General features: G+C 37.2%; 1 protein-coding gene across 1 annotated transcript in view; it reads left to right on the forward strand.

Moving 5' to 3' along the window:
• The window catches only part of NUDT14 (nudix hydrolase 14), a 64,241-nt gene that overhangs the window by 10,484 nt on the left and 35,862 nt on the right, over window positions 1-17,895 (forward strand). Inside the window, exon 2 of the mRNA XM_054161752.1 lies at window positions 16,181-16,224. Within this exon, the coding sequence (XP_054017727.1) occupies window positions 16,181-16,224 (44 nt within the window). The remainder of the gene's footprint in view (window positions 1-16,180; window positions 16,225-17,895) is intronic.

The following is a 17,895-nucleotide window of genomic DNA, read 5'->3' on the forward strand; positions in this document are numbered from 1 at the left end:
AGATAACAGGTTAGAAGATGTTCCCACATTACTTCTTGGATCTGTTGTGTATGTTTTTCCCCAATGGGAAGATACCAGGAGATCACCACCACTATGGGAATTGGATTTCAGTTCAGTCTATCAAAACTGAAAGGTAAAAGTGAAATTAAGGAAATAGCAAAACCTTGAGCTAGCTGCATCTGTCACTTTGAACTGATTTTTTTGGGGGGTGTGGAGAAAGGAGAGGATGAAAAGCCCTGAGGATCTTTGTGAGGAGGGTTTGTGAGAAAGTCTTAGGAGAAAAATCTAAAGATTGTTACTAAGCCTTGGCTTCTATTAGCCCCCTGCTGCTGTTCTTCATCAAGTTGTTTTAATTGCTTTCAAAGCAAGTGAGTGGAAAATGGTTTCTCTGGAACTTTAAGGAGACTGAACTGAAAACTTTCGTTGCTTTATAAGTAAAACACATCAAAGTTTAATGGAAAAAGTGCATGTTGAACACATTGTAGATTTTAATTAAAAAAATTGGGAGATACCATAAAAGAGACATCGGATCATCATAATTACCTAAAGGTGAAAGTTTAACGGCTTGTCGTCTGCTCAGGAGCCCTGTGTTAAGAATCTCTTTCATAGCTTTTGTGACCCTGTGTGTGTGTGTGTACGTTTGCAAGTTGGTTTGGGTTTTTTTTAAAGTTCCCCCCCGCCCCCAGTGTACACAGGGAAAATTACACAAGCATAAAAATGTAGATGGTGGTTGCTGTGGGGTTTCTTTTTTGTTTTCTTTCCCATATATTTGGGGATTTTGCTTTCTTGTATTTTTAGCTGCATAGTTCTTCAAAATGTAATGTATTTTTGATAGTTACTTGTGTGCAGTGTGTAATACATGTTCTGTGTTCAGCGTGTGCAAAGTGCATTTTCATATTATGGAGTTATTGTGTGAGTGTTTCTTTTGGAGCCTGATCCTCTTTCTTTTCCATACCTTCTTCGCTTTCCACAGTTCTCCCATGCAGTAAATAGTGTGGGGTTTTTAGAGTTGTGGTAGATCTATTTAAAATATTTAAAAAAAAAGGGTGCATAGAAAACTCTTCAACTGAGGCTTTGAGCTTCATTCTGTTATGCTTGTTCTGATATGCTACATACGATCAAGGTGCATATTTAGCTAGCAAATACCAACAGTTGTTTTAAAAGCCTAGGAAAACTCCTCAGCAAGATGATAAAGCACACTGTGCATTACTCACTATCCACTTTAAGATTTCAGAGATGTTAAATGTTGTCATTTCAATCTTAATTTGTGAGTGCTTTTTTAAGTAAACAACTCCATGATTCTGACTGTAGATCTGACTCTTAATGAAGCAAACTGTATTTCTCAACAACCTAATAGGTGATGATAGTTATCACTGGATTTTCTGCTTAGAAAGGGTACATATCATCAAACACAAAATCATTTGAGTGATTCTGCAAGATTTTAATGATGTCCAAGATGAGAAGTAGTAGGAATATTGACTATGCAGTCAGTTACACAGGCTTTGATAATTTGGTGTTCTTATTTTAAGGATTAATATAAATGATATATGTAATTTTAGCTGGTGTTTTAGTTAAATGTAATAGTTATTTGTGAACGTGGGATGGATGTAGCATTTTGTTCGGCTGCGTGTAAAAATTCTAGACTACAAATGGGTTTGGCCTATAAAATACCACATACTGAGATCCTTAGCATGAATTTTTATCAAGTTGAAATGCCAACCTTGCTGAACACAGTGATATTTTTGCTCCTCTCATTGGTGGGGCTAGATGCATTTCTCTACCTAATTTTAGTCACAGCAATTAATCACAGAATCACAGAATTTCAGGGGCTGGAAGGGACCTCGCAAGATCGTCTAGTCCAGCCCCCCTGCCAGAGCAGGTTTACCTACACCAGATTACACAGGAACACATCCAGGAAAGTTTTGAGATAATCACAGAGATATCTTCAGTGCTTTATGACCAAAACCAACATACTGTGACAAACTGAGGTGGAAGTCACACTGTGGAAAAAATGGGAGAAAAAAAAACTATCCCCATTGGCTTTATTCAGTTTTGGTTTAAAGACGTGCCTTTGTTATTTTTTTGGTCACTTTGAAGCAGCAGGATTAGAAGAAGATTTGACTATCAAGTCTTTTGGCAAATCTGTCTCAGAATTTCATATGTATGTCAGCAGTTTGCACTCTGCTTCTGGTATTGTAACATGTAACATTTCTGGTATGTTAAAATACTGTCCATGGGCAGTTTCTGGCTTGCTTTGCAAGGCTTGTGTTGCTCTTTAGAGTAACATTCCATAGTGCTGCAGTTTGTAAGTCCTAAAATTTGATCTGTAGCACTTCTGACTTGTGTCACTCAGATAAATTTAAAGAATAAGATCATTGGCCTCCTATTGAAGGAGTCAGTAATTGTTAAGTACAGAAATGACTACTGTAGTACTTTACTAGACAGTTCCATCAAATCTGAATGCTGATGGTCTTTCTGGTTGTTTCTGTAAACCATCCCTTTTTCTTCTTGATGAGAGATAGTTGACTTGTCAGTCTAGAGAACCCTATTTCTTTTTATCTCATTACTTTCTCTTTGATCTCTCTAGGAGTTAAAACCTCTTGGCAGAACTCTCACAAGACTCATGAGAACATACAAGCCTCCTTAGAGCATTATGGTACACTCCATAGAAAAAGATTAATTAGTAAAAGTAATAATATAAATGTCAAGATTTAAATGTAAGAATTATGGGGGGGGGGGGGCGTGGAGAGAAAAGATTTAATAACACCCAGGGGCTGAATAAAAGCTAGTCAGGGAAACTATCTTACTAAATGGAAAAACTGTTGGAATATTTGCTTTTGAAGTATTTCTCAAAAAAAATAAATAAATATGAATGCCAGTTGGCATTGTGTCTTCACTCCTCTATGTCTGTACATTCTTCTGCAGCCCTTATGAGAGCAGTGGCATGCCTTCTAGTACTGCATTAAGTAGGACGACAAACCACACCTAACAATTGTGCCTTGGGGAGAGGATGAAAGAGGAAAGAAACTGCTTTCTGTAGTGCTATGTTTTGTACACTTTTTTTGGTCAGAAAAGTGTGTCTTGCTCTTGCAAGGAAAGGTGTGTAATTGACTGTAGTTCTTATGGAAGTTAATTCTTCTTCTCAGATCAGCCCTGTTGAATCTCTGGAGGAAATTTGTGACGATTCTTTGCCTAAGATTTTAGGCTCTTCTGTATATGCTGGGTTCATGCTATTGCATGCTCAGGATAAAGTCTTAGAGCTTAAGGTGTCATAGTGTTCTGTTAAAGAAGTCAACAGAAACAGCAATAAATAGTTTTAACATGCTTACAGCATTCAGTACTGCTGAAGAGACATGTTTAAAATCCCAGGACCTTGTCTATGAAAACACTTGCATTAAGAGGTAACCTTGAGTTCCTGTGAGACTGGGTGTGTAAGAGCCGTCCTTCCCTGCTCTTTCTTCACCATGGAGACACCGTGGTGCTGCACCTGGCTTTGTTCCCAACTTTGTTGAAACTTGGGATTTCCCAAGTGCTGCCTGTTAATCTTGGTCAGTCTTGCTAACACTGGTTGGTTGTTGGTTTGTACCAGGCTTGTGTGTGATGCAAGGCAAACAGTTCATTAAGCTGTATTCATAAAATCATTGTGCCTGCATTGGTTTGATTTCTGCCTTAAAAAAATATTTTGTCCTTCATAATTAGTAAATAAATTAATGGATTTGGTAATTACTTTTAAAAATCATATTTATGTGAACTGTGCTGTTGCTTTACAGTTGCATTTGCAAAACCAAGTAACTGTGACGGATTGTTTTCTGTGTTATTTTCAACTCTTAATCTAATTTTAATGACACAACAGTCTATACACAGGCTTTCTTGTCAGTGTTGTACATCAGGTGACATAGTTGGTAGTTTTTGTTTCTGAAGTTAGAACAGTGTTTATCAACTGCATAGTTTCGAATGCAGCTATATTATCTAACTAAAAATCGATCGGTCCGCTGCTGTTACAGCAAATGGATAGTTGTGGGCTTTTCTCTTTTGATTTGTTTTTTGTTTGCTTTGGGGTTTTTGTTTGGTTGATGATGGGGTTTTTTTCCTGCTGGCTCTTTGTCAACCACAGAAGATTTTTATCAGACTCTGTAAGTTGCAATGGAATTTGTTAGAATGACTAAAGAGGTAATAAGAAATATTAGACAATTGATAGTGGTGATTAGCATTTGGCTGAAATACCAGTGGCAACTTAAACTGTGGTTTTATAGTGTTGTCAGTGTTGTTTTCCTGAATAACATAGTGAAATTAATGATGAAAGGACAGTTTCTTTCCTTCCTCTTCGGATGAGGGTCATGACCTAGGGTAGCAAAGAAAAAATTACGCTTGTAGGCGTAGTGGTTGCCTTGGGACTGATGATTTTAAGATTAATTTTCCCCTTCAGTTACTATACTTGAGTTTGCTTCTTTCCCTGCTGTGCCTGCAGAGATGAGATGAGAGCTCTAAATCCTGGCAAAGCCAGTGAGGTGAGATTTTATGTAAGGTTGTCTTCAGCAGCCCCAGATTCTTTGGTGTGTTATACTGGGGAATCATGAGTTGTGGGAATGTGCCTTGGACCAAAGCAGTGTTTGTCCATAGTGTATCATTTGGAGAGTCCTCTTCCTAAGGGGTTGAAAGGATACTTTGACTAATGAACACACAGGATGAGTACAGGAAGCAGTTCAAGAATATCAAATGAGATTTCTCATGTACTGTGGGGTCTCTGACTCACAATGGGTACTTTATATTGAATCTCTATCTTGAAACAGCTACTGCAGACATAATTGATCTCAGTATGGTATGACAAGTTCAGAATTATTTCCCCTGCCTGTCATTAAATATCACTGGTCTGAAATCTCAAGAGTCAGGCCTTTTATCTTGGTAACTCTGTAGTAAAAAGAAGTAGCTGCACATGGACCAGAAAAGATTCAAACTGATTTTCCAGAGATGTTTTTCATTCTTTACTCTCTTAAAACAAAACAACTAACAAACAAAATTTTTAAAAAGGAAGTTTATTTGTCTTATAATTAACTTTGTCTAAACAAAATTTAGTAGTTTGGGAAATGTCTTCATAAGAAACTTAGAAATGTAGATCCCATTCTCCAAAGGAATTTTCAGGAATCAGTCTCACTGGATTTCACTAAGGCTCCATCAGGTAGCAGAACAAATACTGCAGTTCAAATCCCATCACAGAACGTGACATTATTCTAATAAAAATGTTTGGACACTATTTTAGAGTTCTGGCCTTGGCCTGAAATGAAGTGGTTCAGAGTAAAGGCTACATTCAGATCTTCCATCTTTCCAGTGAATGCCCTTAAAGTCAAGGTTATTGAATGCTACAAAGTACTTCGGAGTTGTTCATGAGTTATTATCAATTGGAGCATATGAACCTATGTCTTGTTTCACAGATGAATTTATTAATGAACTACAAAGGCCATGTTTGTTTGTTTCTAACTCAATGAGTATGCAACAGTTAATCTACATAAGAAAAATAAATTAAACACAGAACACCTAGCAGTTCTCAGCTTCTCTCTGGTTGAGATTCTTTTAGGAAAGATGTTGAATCGCTGGAATGTGTCCAGAGAAGGGCAACAAAGATGGTGAGGGGTTTGGAGCACAAGCCCTATGAGGAGAGGCTGAGGGAGCTGGGGTTGTTTAGCCTGGAGAAGAGGAGGCTCAGAGGAGACCTTATTACTGTCTCCAACTACCTGAAGGGAGGTTGTAGCCAGGTGGGGGTTGGTCTCCTCCCAGGCAACCAGCACCAGAACAAGAGGGACACAGTCTCAGGCTGCACCAGGGGAGGTTTAGGGTGTATGTTAGGAAGAAGTTCATCACAGAAAGTGAGATTGCCCATCGGAATGGGATGCCTGGGGAGGTGGTGGAGTCACCATCACTGGAGGTATTTAAGAAGAGACTGGATGAGGCACTTGGTGCCATGGTTTAGTTGATTAGATGGTGTTGGGTTGGACTTGATCTCAAAGGTCTTTTCCAACCTTGTCTATTCTATTCTATTCTATTCTATTCTATTCTATTCTATTCTATTCTATTCTATTCCTTTCACCTGGAGCCAGCAAATATGTCTCCTGGATCTGTTTCACACCCTCTTAGGTTGTTCAGGAAATTTTGTTTCCATTTTCATTAATGTTTACTGGATCTGTAATTTGTACAAAACCCAACAAAAATATTACATGAAATTACAGGTACAATTGTCCCCTCATTTGTGTGGCACATACTTTTTTTTTTGCATTGGTAACATGACTGGCCTGGAGAAGCTGTCTGTGCTGAGGTGGTTTAGTCACTAGGTGACATCTTTAACGTGGCTTAGCATGTGGTCACAGAAATGTTTTTGCTGTTTACAAGCAGGAGACTGTGCAGAAAGCAGGGAAAGGGATGTTGATACTATTTTGATGGAAGTGCTGGTTTAAGTCAAGATTAAGCAGAAAGTATGGCAAAGGAAATCTCAGTGGTTTACATTTCCTGAGTTTTTGTCCCTTTGGTAGTAATTTTGGTGTGAGAGTTTTTCTTTAACAACAGAGAAGCATAAGGAAAAGATCACAAAAATGGGCATTGCTGTGCAAGTTTTTAGCAAGTGTGGATATGTGTATGGGTATGTGAGATGTGTTATACATCTGTTTGAAAGTACAGTACTTACAAAAAAGTATTTTGCTGTCTCATCAATCGAATACACAGTTTGTAAATTATACTCTCTGTTACAATGCATTTAAGTATTAGGAATCTATTCCTTAACTACATCAGTCAAAGTTTCAGATTTCATGTTTACTATAACTGCATGGCAAAAGTAGTGTTAGTAATTTCATAAATATGAACAGTGTATGTTCCTTTTGTCTGTGCAAAATAAGAAAGGGCATCACAGACTTCAAAGGGAAAGCACAGTTCAGTGAAAATGGAAAATACATGCAGCCAAATTCAATAATATGACAGGAATTCAAGTAGACGAAAGACCAGTTGGGTACTTTAAATTTTGTGATTTCTGTACAATAATATTGTGTTCTATTAGGAAGAATTGGAGTGAATTTAGTACTAGGAAAACCCCATTTGTATCTCAACTTATAACCTTGACTTACATGCTGACCTGGCAGTAAAACGATGTAAGAAAAGTCATACATTTGACCTTAGTGCATATCGTGTTAATGCAAGCACTGTATCTTTGTTCTTTGTGGTATAGATTTCACTGTGCTACTATGTATTTGCCTTGGAGTAAAGCATGTTTGATATGTACATGCAATTGTTCTTAATGATGATGTGTATTCAAAATATAAAAACAAGGCCAGAAAGGAGATTTGACTTAATTTAGTGTACTTACATATGCTTGATGCGTGTGTTTTATAAATTTCTGTCAAAGGTAAGTGATCTTACTGATAGCTGTTTGCCAAGCTAAACTGCAACAACTCCATTGTTGAAAAGTACACACAAAAACCCAAACTGTGACCTGAAAAGTAAACTTCCAGAGGATTATATGAGAAAGTTTACTTACACATCAAGTATCTTAGTTGTAATTGTTCTGGCAGTTGATGTACATAAAATGAACAAAGTGGCTTGGCCCAGTATTGCACTAACAGTTGAATAAATTAATGCGTTCTCCGTTGTTTATTTTACCTCCTAAAGTGTGAAAAAATTGCACCTTTGAACAGTAAACTCTATTACCATAAGCATCTGTTTGCAGTTTCATTACAAACTCCTACCAGAATAACCCTCACTTTGAAGAGAAAATTGATATGGGTTGTAAAAATTAAAGTCTATGACCTTAGGTTTTATGTCTCTTGAGGTATCCCTGGTGTGGTCTCCACTGGCACACATGATTTTTTTAAAAGAAGTACGTTTTTGTCTTCCAGCTAATTTCAGATCAGAAGTCAAGTCCATGCTTCAAAGACTTTGCTGTCACTTAGAGCTGAGCACTTCTGTCTCTTGTTCAAGATCCTTGTACATAGAATGAGTGTAAAGGAGGTCGCATCAACTTTGCCCTGCCCTGCCTGGAACTACTGTGTCAGCTGGAGCTGGCACATTGTTCTTTGGTGTAGAGGATGATTTGTCCTTGCGAACTTTGCTAGCTTAGTCTTACTAGGTGTTTTTTAATATTGTCAATTAAAGCCAGTTACCAGCAATAGTATTTGTGCTTCAGATAGAATGCTAATTTTTAATGCTGTAAATCATCAGATTATGTATTTTTGGATACAGATTCCACAGAGGCACTAACACAGTCATTGTGATCTGAAACATTTGAGTATGGGTGAGTTAAAAACTGCAGAATGCCATTATTTGTAATCCTACTTTTAAAATAAACATTCTGGATAGTTCAGTAATGAAATCTTACAAGCTTTGTTTAAAAAACAAACACTCCCTCCCCTTCCTCTTGAGCTTAAACAGTAGCTTGTTTAAAAAACAGTAAAATTCCATAACACTTAAACTCTTTTGAAGTAGTTCTTCAACATCAGCAAGTAATTCTGCAAATTGCTTTTGAAGATGAAGCTTCATTTATTTCAGCGTGTGCAGTCTGATGGAGTGGATTGGTGGGTGTGGACTGAAATGGTAATTGAGGCTTTTTAGTGTGCATGTGCCTTTCTCTAGAACACTCCATATTAGACACATCTCCATCTTCTTGAAGTAATTTTGAATAGGCCAAGGCTGTTCTGTTTAATTGCCATTGGTAAAAACTTGTTATGTGTATAATGGCACGACGTTCATGTTGGCTACCAAAACCCAATTTTTTCATTGGGTTTTATTGTAGAGCTCTTTAATCAGATCAGTTCCCAGGCCCAGCTTGCTGTGTAGTTATACAAATGGCAATGATGAGTTAGAGGTAGAGCAGAGATGTGCAGCTGGGGTAGCAAAAGGGGCAGCCTAGATTTTGATTGATTTTTTTTTCATGCACTCTTAGGGATCTACACCCTAAGGCTGCATTTAAATTAGTAGGTATTTAGTATGATAGCCAAGCATAAGACAATGCCCTAATACTGTTGTATACCTCCAAAAGGAAAACAAAATAAGAAAGGGCCAGCCACTCAACCTCTGTAAATTACAATTATTTTATTGATTTTTATTAATTTTTTTAATTGAGTTGCATGGTTTTATGCTGTCTGAAAGTGCTTCCTTTCATGTTTAAATATATGTAATACTTTCTCTGAAGTCTGTAATTACGTAAAAAGAAGACAGCTTTCTCCCTGATTATCACAAATCAAACCTTTAAAGTAGACAAAATTATGATAAGTCATTATTTTAAACACATTTCATATGCATAATATGCTGTTCAGGACAGAGGTTTTCTTTTAGATGAAAAAGTTAAACATGAATTGTCCTTGAAATTTTGACTGTTCTTTTGCACAGTTGGGGTTTTTTGGTTTTTTTTTTTTTTGGTGGATAGAGCATGGCAGCTCTCAGGCTGCTGTAAACAAAAAAATCCATCTCACTAACTTATCAAGCTAGTTGAATCTTTTAAACCATATGTAACAGGTATTTACTTTTATTTTTATTTAGAAACTTCACAAATCCAAACTTGCTTTAGCTGCCTTTCTCAGCTTATTTTTTTTCTTCATGCAGGTTTCACAGTATCATGTAGACTAATAATGCTTTGTTTCTTTAAAAAGCTCCCAAACTGTGGATTTGTGGCAGTTTATTTATTTACATACTGTTGTGTGTGGCATAGTGCTGAAAATACTATGAAAGATATTCAGGCAGTGCAAGTTAATTTGATCACTAATTATGTGACAGGAAACTGAAAAGCATATCGTATTCAATCCCAATTTTGTCCTCAAAGTACAGCTTCTGTGGGCATATCTTTGCAGACACATCAACAAACATTATGTATAGATTATATATACAAAGAGTTATAGCAATAATAATTCAGCTGGCACAAAATGGTTTATATTAGATTATAAATTTCCATTGAAAACTGCTGCAGCTGTGACATCAGATTCCATTAAGATGAAAAAAAAAGAATGTTACAATGAAATCTTCACTGATAGGAGTACTACTTCTGTAGCAGACAGAGAAGGGAAGGGAAAGATTCATATGCAGAGGGATGAGGACTTTGCTGCTGGCATCCAGTATCTCTTGTCTTGCTCGGTTTACTATAGGGGAAGTTCACTCTGTTTAGCCCAGCAACTGTGAGTCAAGGAGAAGCAGCAGCTAATGCCTATCTTCAGGGCATGTTTTCCCATTTTATAAACCAAAAAGTCCTGAATTACTGGGTTGCTTTTATTGCAAGTTTACCTCTTGGTAGCTCCTATTGGTCATTAAAAAGTGAGTATGACTGAAAAGCATTAAGCTAAGACCACTTAAGGTGGCAGGAGGCTTCAGGAGCTGGTTACGTTGGAGCAGATTTTTGTCCATTTTCATGAGTCAGTTACTTGATTCCCCAGGCATGATGCTCATCTGGATTAACCTGATGAAAACCCATATAATAAAGTGACAAATTGATCTTCTCTTGCCATGCCGTTCTGGGCAACAAGTAGAGACCTTAACAAGAGAATTCATAGTGAATTTCCAGATACAGGCATTGCTGTGCACATTGATACTGAACTGTGTAGGTACTGAACTGTGTAGATGGAAAAAGGGTTGAATGTGAGAATGAGTGCAATGGAAAAGTTTTACATGTGTTTTTAAAAGAACACAAACATCCCCACATAACTTGAAGGGTTGGGTTTTTTGTTGTTTTGGTTTTTTTTATTTCCCCCCTGTTTTTTTTTAGAACAGAAAAAAAGCAAAATCTCATTATTCCTCTAGGGAGTTTTACTGCTTTGTTGCATGTAAATCATTAAACAGGGACGGCACACTTGCTTGGCTTTGCTAACTCTGGTTTGAGACCGTTATTTGCCAATTAATTCTCTTATCTGTTTTTCTTTACTTAGAGTGTTACTGTTTTATTGCATGAAGAACAGTCATAATCCCTTTGCATTAAGGGCATTAACTGCTTTTGTGTCTTAGGAGCATGGAAACAGTAAATGGAACAATGAGGACAGAATTATTTTTCTGTTATAATTGCTTCAACTCCTCAAGTTGGATCTTTTTTTCCCCACAAACATGGAACATTTACTTCTTGGATGACTGCTTTAAACCCCTTCCAACTGGTAGAGGCTAGAGGATCATGACTGTTGTTTGTCATTTTAACCCTCATAACTTGTGCACGTAGCTTATCTATACCATAATGTATTTGTCATTTTTCCTTAACTGCTTCTGTTTGTTTACACCAAGTTTTCTCTGGGCTCTAACTGAATTGTAAGATCAGTGAACAGGAACTGTTCCCACTACATATGTCTAGTGTGTTTCACAATGGGTCGCCAAACATCATGTTGTCTCTCCTGTAATGTAAACAGTAAGCAGTTAATCATTGTCATGGACAGATTTTTTTTTCCTCTCTTTTAGTGGCATGTGTGAAGCTAGATTGCTTATTTTGGAGACATGTCTCCAGCATTTTAAGTAGTCTGCCTACATGGCCTGTTACCAGTCTCCTCAAAGATCTGTAATAGGAAGTAAGAACTGAGCTGGGTTTTATTTGAATTTACAGTTCTTGGCCACTTTGGCATTGTCAGTCCAAGCAGAAGTTTTCTGTGGATAAACATTGGGCAACACCTTGCAAAGATCATTTCTGCTTTGATCAAATGTTGTCTGTCCAAAGCTCATTACAAGAAGTCATCTAAATGAGTGCAAATCCAAGATAAATTATTTGTCTAATTATCTGAACTCCCAACAGAGTAATTGGGCTGTCTTAGGCAAGTTTCTCTAGTAAACAAAAGTCACCCTTTGTTTTGGTACCCTGACGGCATTTTGCTCATGTTGTTCAGCCACTGTATTGCCTAAGGTAGGGTAGGAAAGCAGAGGACAACAATACCTGTGCTGCAAGGATTCTTAAAGTAGTTCAGCCAGAGACAGAGAGAGTGTAGGTGAGACAAGAATGGTCTTTTGGTCACAAGTTGTAGACAAGCTCAACTTATCTGTAACAGACAGTGTGAACAGGCTCCTGCCTGTAATTTTGGCAATGAGCAGGTGCAGGAAGTCTTAGGAAAACAATATCAAGGATAGAAGCAGGATGGAGAATGTAGAGATCAAATATGGGTGGCATCATAAACAGCTCTCTGCTGGTAGGTGTCACATCTGCTGAACTTGCATCCGCTGTCAACACTTGTCTAGCAGAGAGCTCTTTTGCAGTGCATGGTTGTCCAGGAATCAGTTGAGCCAAAAGCACTTCAGTTGTTGTGCAGGCTGTCTAGCTGGTGCATACTGTTGTAATTCTAAGTTGTCAATGCCATTATCAAGTCAGTCTCACAGACAAGATGAGCAGGACTTGTGGCGTACTATCGTGCATTCAGATATTATAGAAGTGGTCATTTCTTCATGCTTCAAAAAGCAAAGGGAGTAGGACTAGGTTTAATTTGAATGCTTTTTTGAGGGATCATCTTCTGACATCCCTCAGCTGCCTGTTGTCAAAGGCATGAAAGAGTATTCTGGGGAGGCATTGCTGTATACTTTCTCTGTTTTTAAATTTTCCTTTTACTGTTAGAGACAGGATGCTAAGCAAGATTAATATCTCATCTGACCTGATACAGCTTTCTTGCACAGTTTGTGCTGATTTGAGTCATGTCTTCTGTGTAATATGAAATGAAGTTGTGCCTCATGCTACCTCTCCTGAAATACAGCTTTATTAGTTTACACATACTACATGCACTAGTTCAGCATTGCAGCATCACAGAGCCTGATCACAGAACTAGAGTGTGGTTACTTTGGGATTAAAGATTTCCCAGATCAAGCATGTGTTAGACAGGGCTGTTGCAGTGTCAGAACTGCTATTCTGAACAAATAAAAACTGCCATGAATCACTTTTGATGTATTTGCCTTTATAAACCATCACATTTTCTATGTGAAGAATAATTGTTTAAATCCTACCCAGGTATCATAATGCAGCCCTTTCTCCTTCTCATGATCACTGGTTAGATCTACCAGCAATTAATTGTATTTATTTTTCCCACTTCATTGAGAGATACTTTGGTTGTTCCTTATTACAAATTAGAGAATGGACTGTTCTGCAGCAGTGCAACTCTATATTTTTATTAAAAGGAAGAGCATTAAGTGTTTCAGAGAGCTGTTGTATATCACTAATATACTACTTCTTTTTTTGGAAGTGGTATTGGCCATCGATACCTTTAACTCTTTCCAGCTCTCTGTAACTCTGGTGATTGGAGTGCATTGTCAAGGGCCAGCATATATGAAATGGAACAGTTTCATAAGAAATCATAGCTGCTTGGCTTTTAAAAGCATGAATCTTGATCAGTTTCAGCAATTAATATTTTTTGTCTTAAAGATGAGATGGAGATATTACATAGAACTTGATAAAATTGTTAGAAACAGCTTGGAATTAATGTTCTGTAAAGTATGTAAAGCAGCATAAGAACCATTGGCAACTGTTTACATGCTATTAATAATTAGCAGCTTTCATACTAGTCTGTTAGGAAAGAACCAGGCATTTGGTACAATAGAAACTCAACTCCATACAGTTGGGTTCAAATTACATTTGACTTGGGCAATAGGGCATGAATGGGGCTCATTTGAGTTTCTGCCACTGTAAACAATGACATGTTGGAATGTTTCATTTGTTTATTGATTTATTTATTTGGACAGGTGCAGGTTGATGATATGAAATATTTTTTTTTCTAATATAGGCAGAAAATAGTTAACAAACATTGTCCAGGCAGAGTGTGTAATAGCCAATATCTTGAATGGACAGACTCTAATTAATTTAGCTTGTGGCTGGATTTGAATTTGGGGTTTAAACTAATCAAGTCATGTTCTAGAGAAAATGCTTTATGTGCTGCCCAGCCACTAAGAAAATTGAAAATACAGATTGATTTATTTATTTATTTTTACTAAATTACTTCTTTTACTTTCTGTTAAAAATTACATGCATGGCTGTGAGATAGATTCTGTTATGCTAATGGAGCTCATCCTTGAGAAGAGGTCATTCAGATCTGATGGATCCCATCTGGATAAGGATGATTCTCTAGGGTGTAATTTTCCTCAGCTATTTAAAACCCTTTCATGAGTGTTCTAAAGCAATCAAGTTCTATAATTTGGAAAATGGTGACAGGAGGAAAGAGTCAGGAAAGATCTTTGCTGGGATCATACATTAGGAAATAATATCATAGGACAAATAGCCTAAATTGAAGCAAAAATAGCCTTAATTCAGACACATTCTTCTGCATAAGCTGGACACCCACCTTTTTGCCAGGTGAACACTATGCTGGGAGAATGGATGACAATGGCATGTCTGACCGTTTGGAACAAGGGGAGGTTGAAACTGGAGAAACAATATGATATACATGCAGCAGACATTATCCTTGGTCCACAGTTTCCCAGCACTCAAATGACAAATTGCACAGCAATATTCAAACAAGAGAAAAACCCACAAATACATGTCTTACAGGTAGAAATGAACCTATGAAAGGATTGAATGGATCTTGCACTTTTAATACCTTAGATTGTCTTACCACACAACATAGCCTATGCTGTTAAGTTCAAGTGTTGCAACTCTGTGTTGTATCATAGTCCTTTCAAAGCTGTCCCTCTGCCTCTCACCAGATGGAATAAACTTGGAACTTCAGTTCACACTGAGAATTTGCTGAGTTTATTTCTCTTCCAAAATTATGTTTCATTTAAACAAGGACAGGGTTTCTCTTCTAAGGTGCACACATTTGATTCCTGTCAGTGCTAGCAGAAGATACGTGCAGACACCAATGGAAGAATAGACTAGAGTTTCTCTTTAGAGGAACAACTGTTTACGATTAGAGTTGTGGGCATGAAGAAAAACCCAGCTAGCAAGCAAGCAGTCACTTTTCCAGAAAGCTTGGTAAACTTGTAAAGTGAAGGAGCTTTATCTCTGAACCGGAGTGCTTGTTATCTAATCCCCACCAGCTGTTGTGGACTTGGTAGCCATGACATCTGTAATAGAGCTGAAGGGCCTGTCTATATTGCTTGGCACCTTTACCCACCAACTGAACTTGATTCTTTCATTGCTCACATTTACCTGATTTAAATCATTAACCAGTTGCTCAGGGCTTGATTATCCATTTAACCATATTTTGTAATAGCCAGCATGGACTGCTTTTGTTGGGGGCAGGGGGGAAGGCACATTTTAGGTGTGTAGGTTATCAGCAGGTCTGGTTTTTGCCTTGCTAATGAGATAAAGGTGTCAACCAAAAGAATTGCTTCTGGTTGCATATTGACTCTTTATATAATTTTAAAACTGACCTAGGAATGAAATCTCTTGATTTGTATTTCAGCTGAGAAATACCATCACACTTCTAATAAGCAGGGTGAAGAGTTATATGCATGTTTCTCTTACTGGTGTAGGTCATAATAGAAAATGGAATATAAATATAAGCAAGTATGTATGTATTCACTGTAACTGTAGAATAATGTTTGTTTTCAGGGATCAGTTTCAGCTCTGCTGTAGTGGATGTTGCTCTTTTAAAGACAGCAGAGGACAGAAATCAGGCCATCTCAAGAAAATAATTGATTTTCTATCTCCCAGTTCTTGGGTGAATGTTGTGACTTCAAGCCTTCTGTTAAAACAGTATCCTCATGACCAGCAGCAGTGCAGAGTAACACCTGTTGTGTAGAATGGAGTGTGATTTCTTCTTGTTAGGCGTATTGTGGACAAAACTACTGTTTTGTGCCATGTAAGGGGTTAGCAGGAAGGATGGGTTTTTTTTCCCTAGATCTCAAATGCGTTTAGTTAGGAGGTAAGTACAAGCTGTACTAAGATAAGACAACTTCCAGATATGCAAGAATGTAGATCTATGGGGTTTTTGGTTTGCTAGTTAAAACTTGGGTGCTTGTAGCTTCCTAGCACATGAATGATGAGATTAGGCATCTGAAGTTGATAACTGTGGCCAACATTGGGTTCAAAGATTACTATAGTCTTGAATTAGCTGTTAGCATAATATTGTAGATCTGAAATTCTGAATTGTCCTTACAGAGTTCTGGAACATCTATAATACTGACTCAAGATCCAGAATTATGACTGCCTAAATAAAACTACCTATACCAAGTTTTCAAAGAAGTGCCTGTTAAATGTGTTGAATTTCATTATAGAAATTTTTTACTTGGAAATAATTTTGCTGATGGAGGTATTTATTTTCTTTTCCCCCAGAATGGCACTAAGAAGTTCTGGGATTTTATGAGGACACATGACAGGTAACAGATGGAATCACATTATTTCCTTTTGTCTTCATGTTGTTTCACACTGTATTCTGTTCCACTGGTCAAATCTTCCTGATGTGGAGTCTTTTTTTCCCCCCCCGTTTCTTCTTCAGTTCTCCCCTCTTGTGTAATACTTGCAGGTAGTTCTCTAGTGTTGTAGACAGTATTAGCAAAATTTTACAATCTCCCATATTTTATTATATTTTCAGTTAATTTTGTCTGTGCTTGGCTTTTTAGATAGGAGGATTTTTCCATATGATGTATTGTACATTTTAATAATTGCATAGAAGATGGTTTGGATTGTATGATGTTTGCTTTTTTTTAAGTTTGAGTATGTCACCTGAAGGAAGGACTCTGTTCCCCATGTACTTACTCCTGTTGTTATTTGTGCCATTAAATGGTTTAGTTCCAAGTATGTGACCATACTCTCTCACCTGTGCATACACAGTCCCAGGTATTGCCCTAATATAAAGACTGTTAAAAAGCAGTCGGAAGTTATGGTTGTACTGGTTAGGGTTTTGTTTGTTTATTGTTTGGGGATTCTGTGTGTGTGTGTGTGTGTGTTTGCTTGCTTCCCCCACTGGCAAGAATTTGGAATACAGTAGAGATTCCGTTTTGTGTTTGAGTAAATCCTAGTATTATGTGAACTTTTTTATTTTAATCCTCTCCACCACTGCTATAAAAGGATGTTTAAGGCACAGCCCAATTCAAGTAACTTTATGAAAGCCTGAAGCCTTTCAGGCTCTGCATTTTGTACACCAAACCCTGCTTCTCAGACAAGGGAAGAAATGCATGGGTAGCAACTTTGTTCTGTCTTTCCTATTGTATTTCTCCTATCAGGGAAGAAAAGCAGTGAACTCCGGACTTCAAAGATCAGTTCATGCAAAACTATAACAAATGTGTTATATATGAAACAGACCCAGTCTCAGGGTTATTAAATACTAAAATATGCATGTGTCCTTTATAAAAGTAAAAATATTTAATGTAGTCACTTAAAATTCAGGTACTAGAAGTTAAAATAAAAGGTAACAACTTTTGCCTAGAAAAAGCTTTTCTAAATCTATTTAATGTAAAAAATGTAGCAAAACACTAATGGCAAAAGAAGGTGTGACTCATAACCAGCACCATACTGAGAGACATTATTATTCTTCTAAATCAAATAAGTAGGTAAAAACAATGTAATTTTTGTAAATTCATCCCCATTGGAAAATTCTAAATCCTTACAGTGAGTCTTTTTGTGTGTAGGTATCTGGGATCAACATAAAGTGATGGCCATACTTTTTATCAGCATAACTGTTATGAAGGTTTTGTTCCAGGAATAATTGGAAAATATTAGATAGACAAAAAATGCCTGCTTGAGAATGAGGACAGAGAAGGGAGTGATATTTGAATACAGAACTTCAGTCTTGCTTTTGGAATTTGCCTGGAAGACAGTTCTGTCTTCGCACTTTATCCATATGGGCATGTGCCTGAATTTATGATCACAGATACAAAGGCTGAAATGATAATTGATTGCTGGAAATTTAATACATGCCCAGTCCTTTCAAGCAAGTGAATCCAGCCTCAAGTTGCAGTGCTGAGAACATGACTTCCAGGGGAATAATTTGTATTACTATTTTTGTTTAAACTGTAGTTTATTGCTCTGTGGTAATGTGTGAGTGTGTG

This window comes from Dryobates pubescens, chromosome 5 (assembly GCF_014839835.1).
Source record: "Dryobates pubescens isolate bDryPub1 chromosome 5, bDryPub1.pri, whole genome shotgun sequence".
NCBI classification, from domain to species: Eukaryota; Metazoa; Chordata; class Aves; order Piciformes; family Picidae; genus Dryobates; species Dryobates pubescens.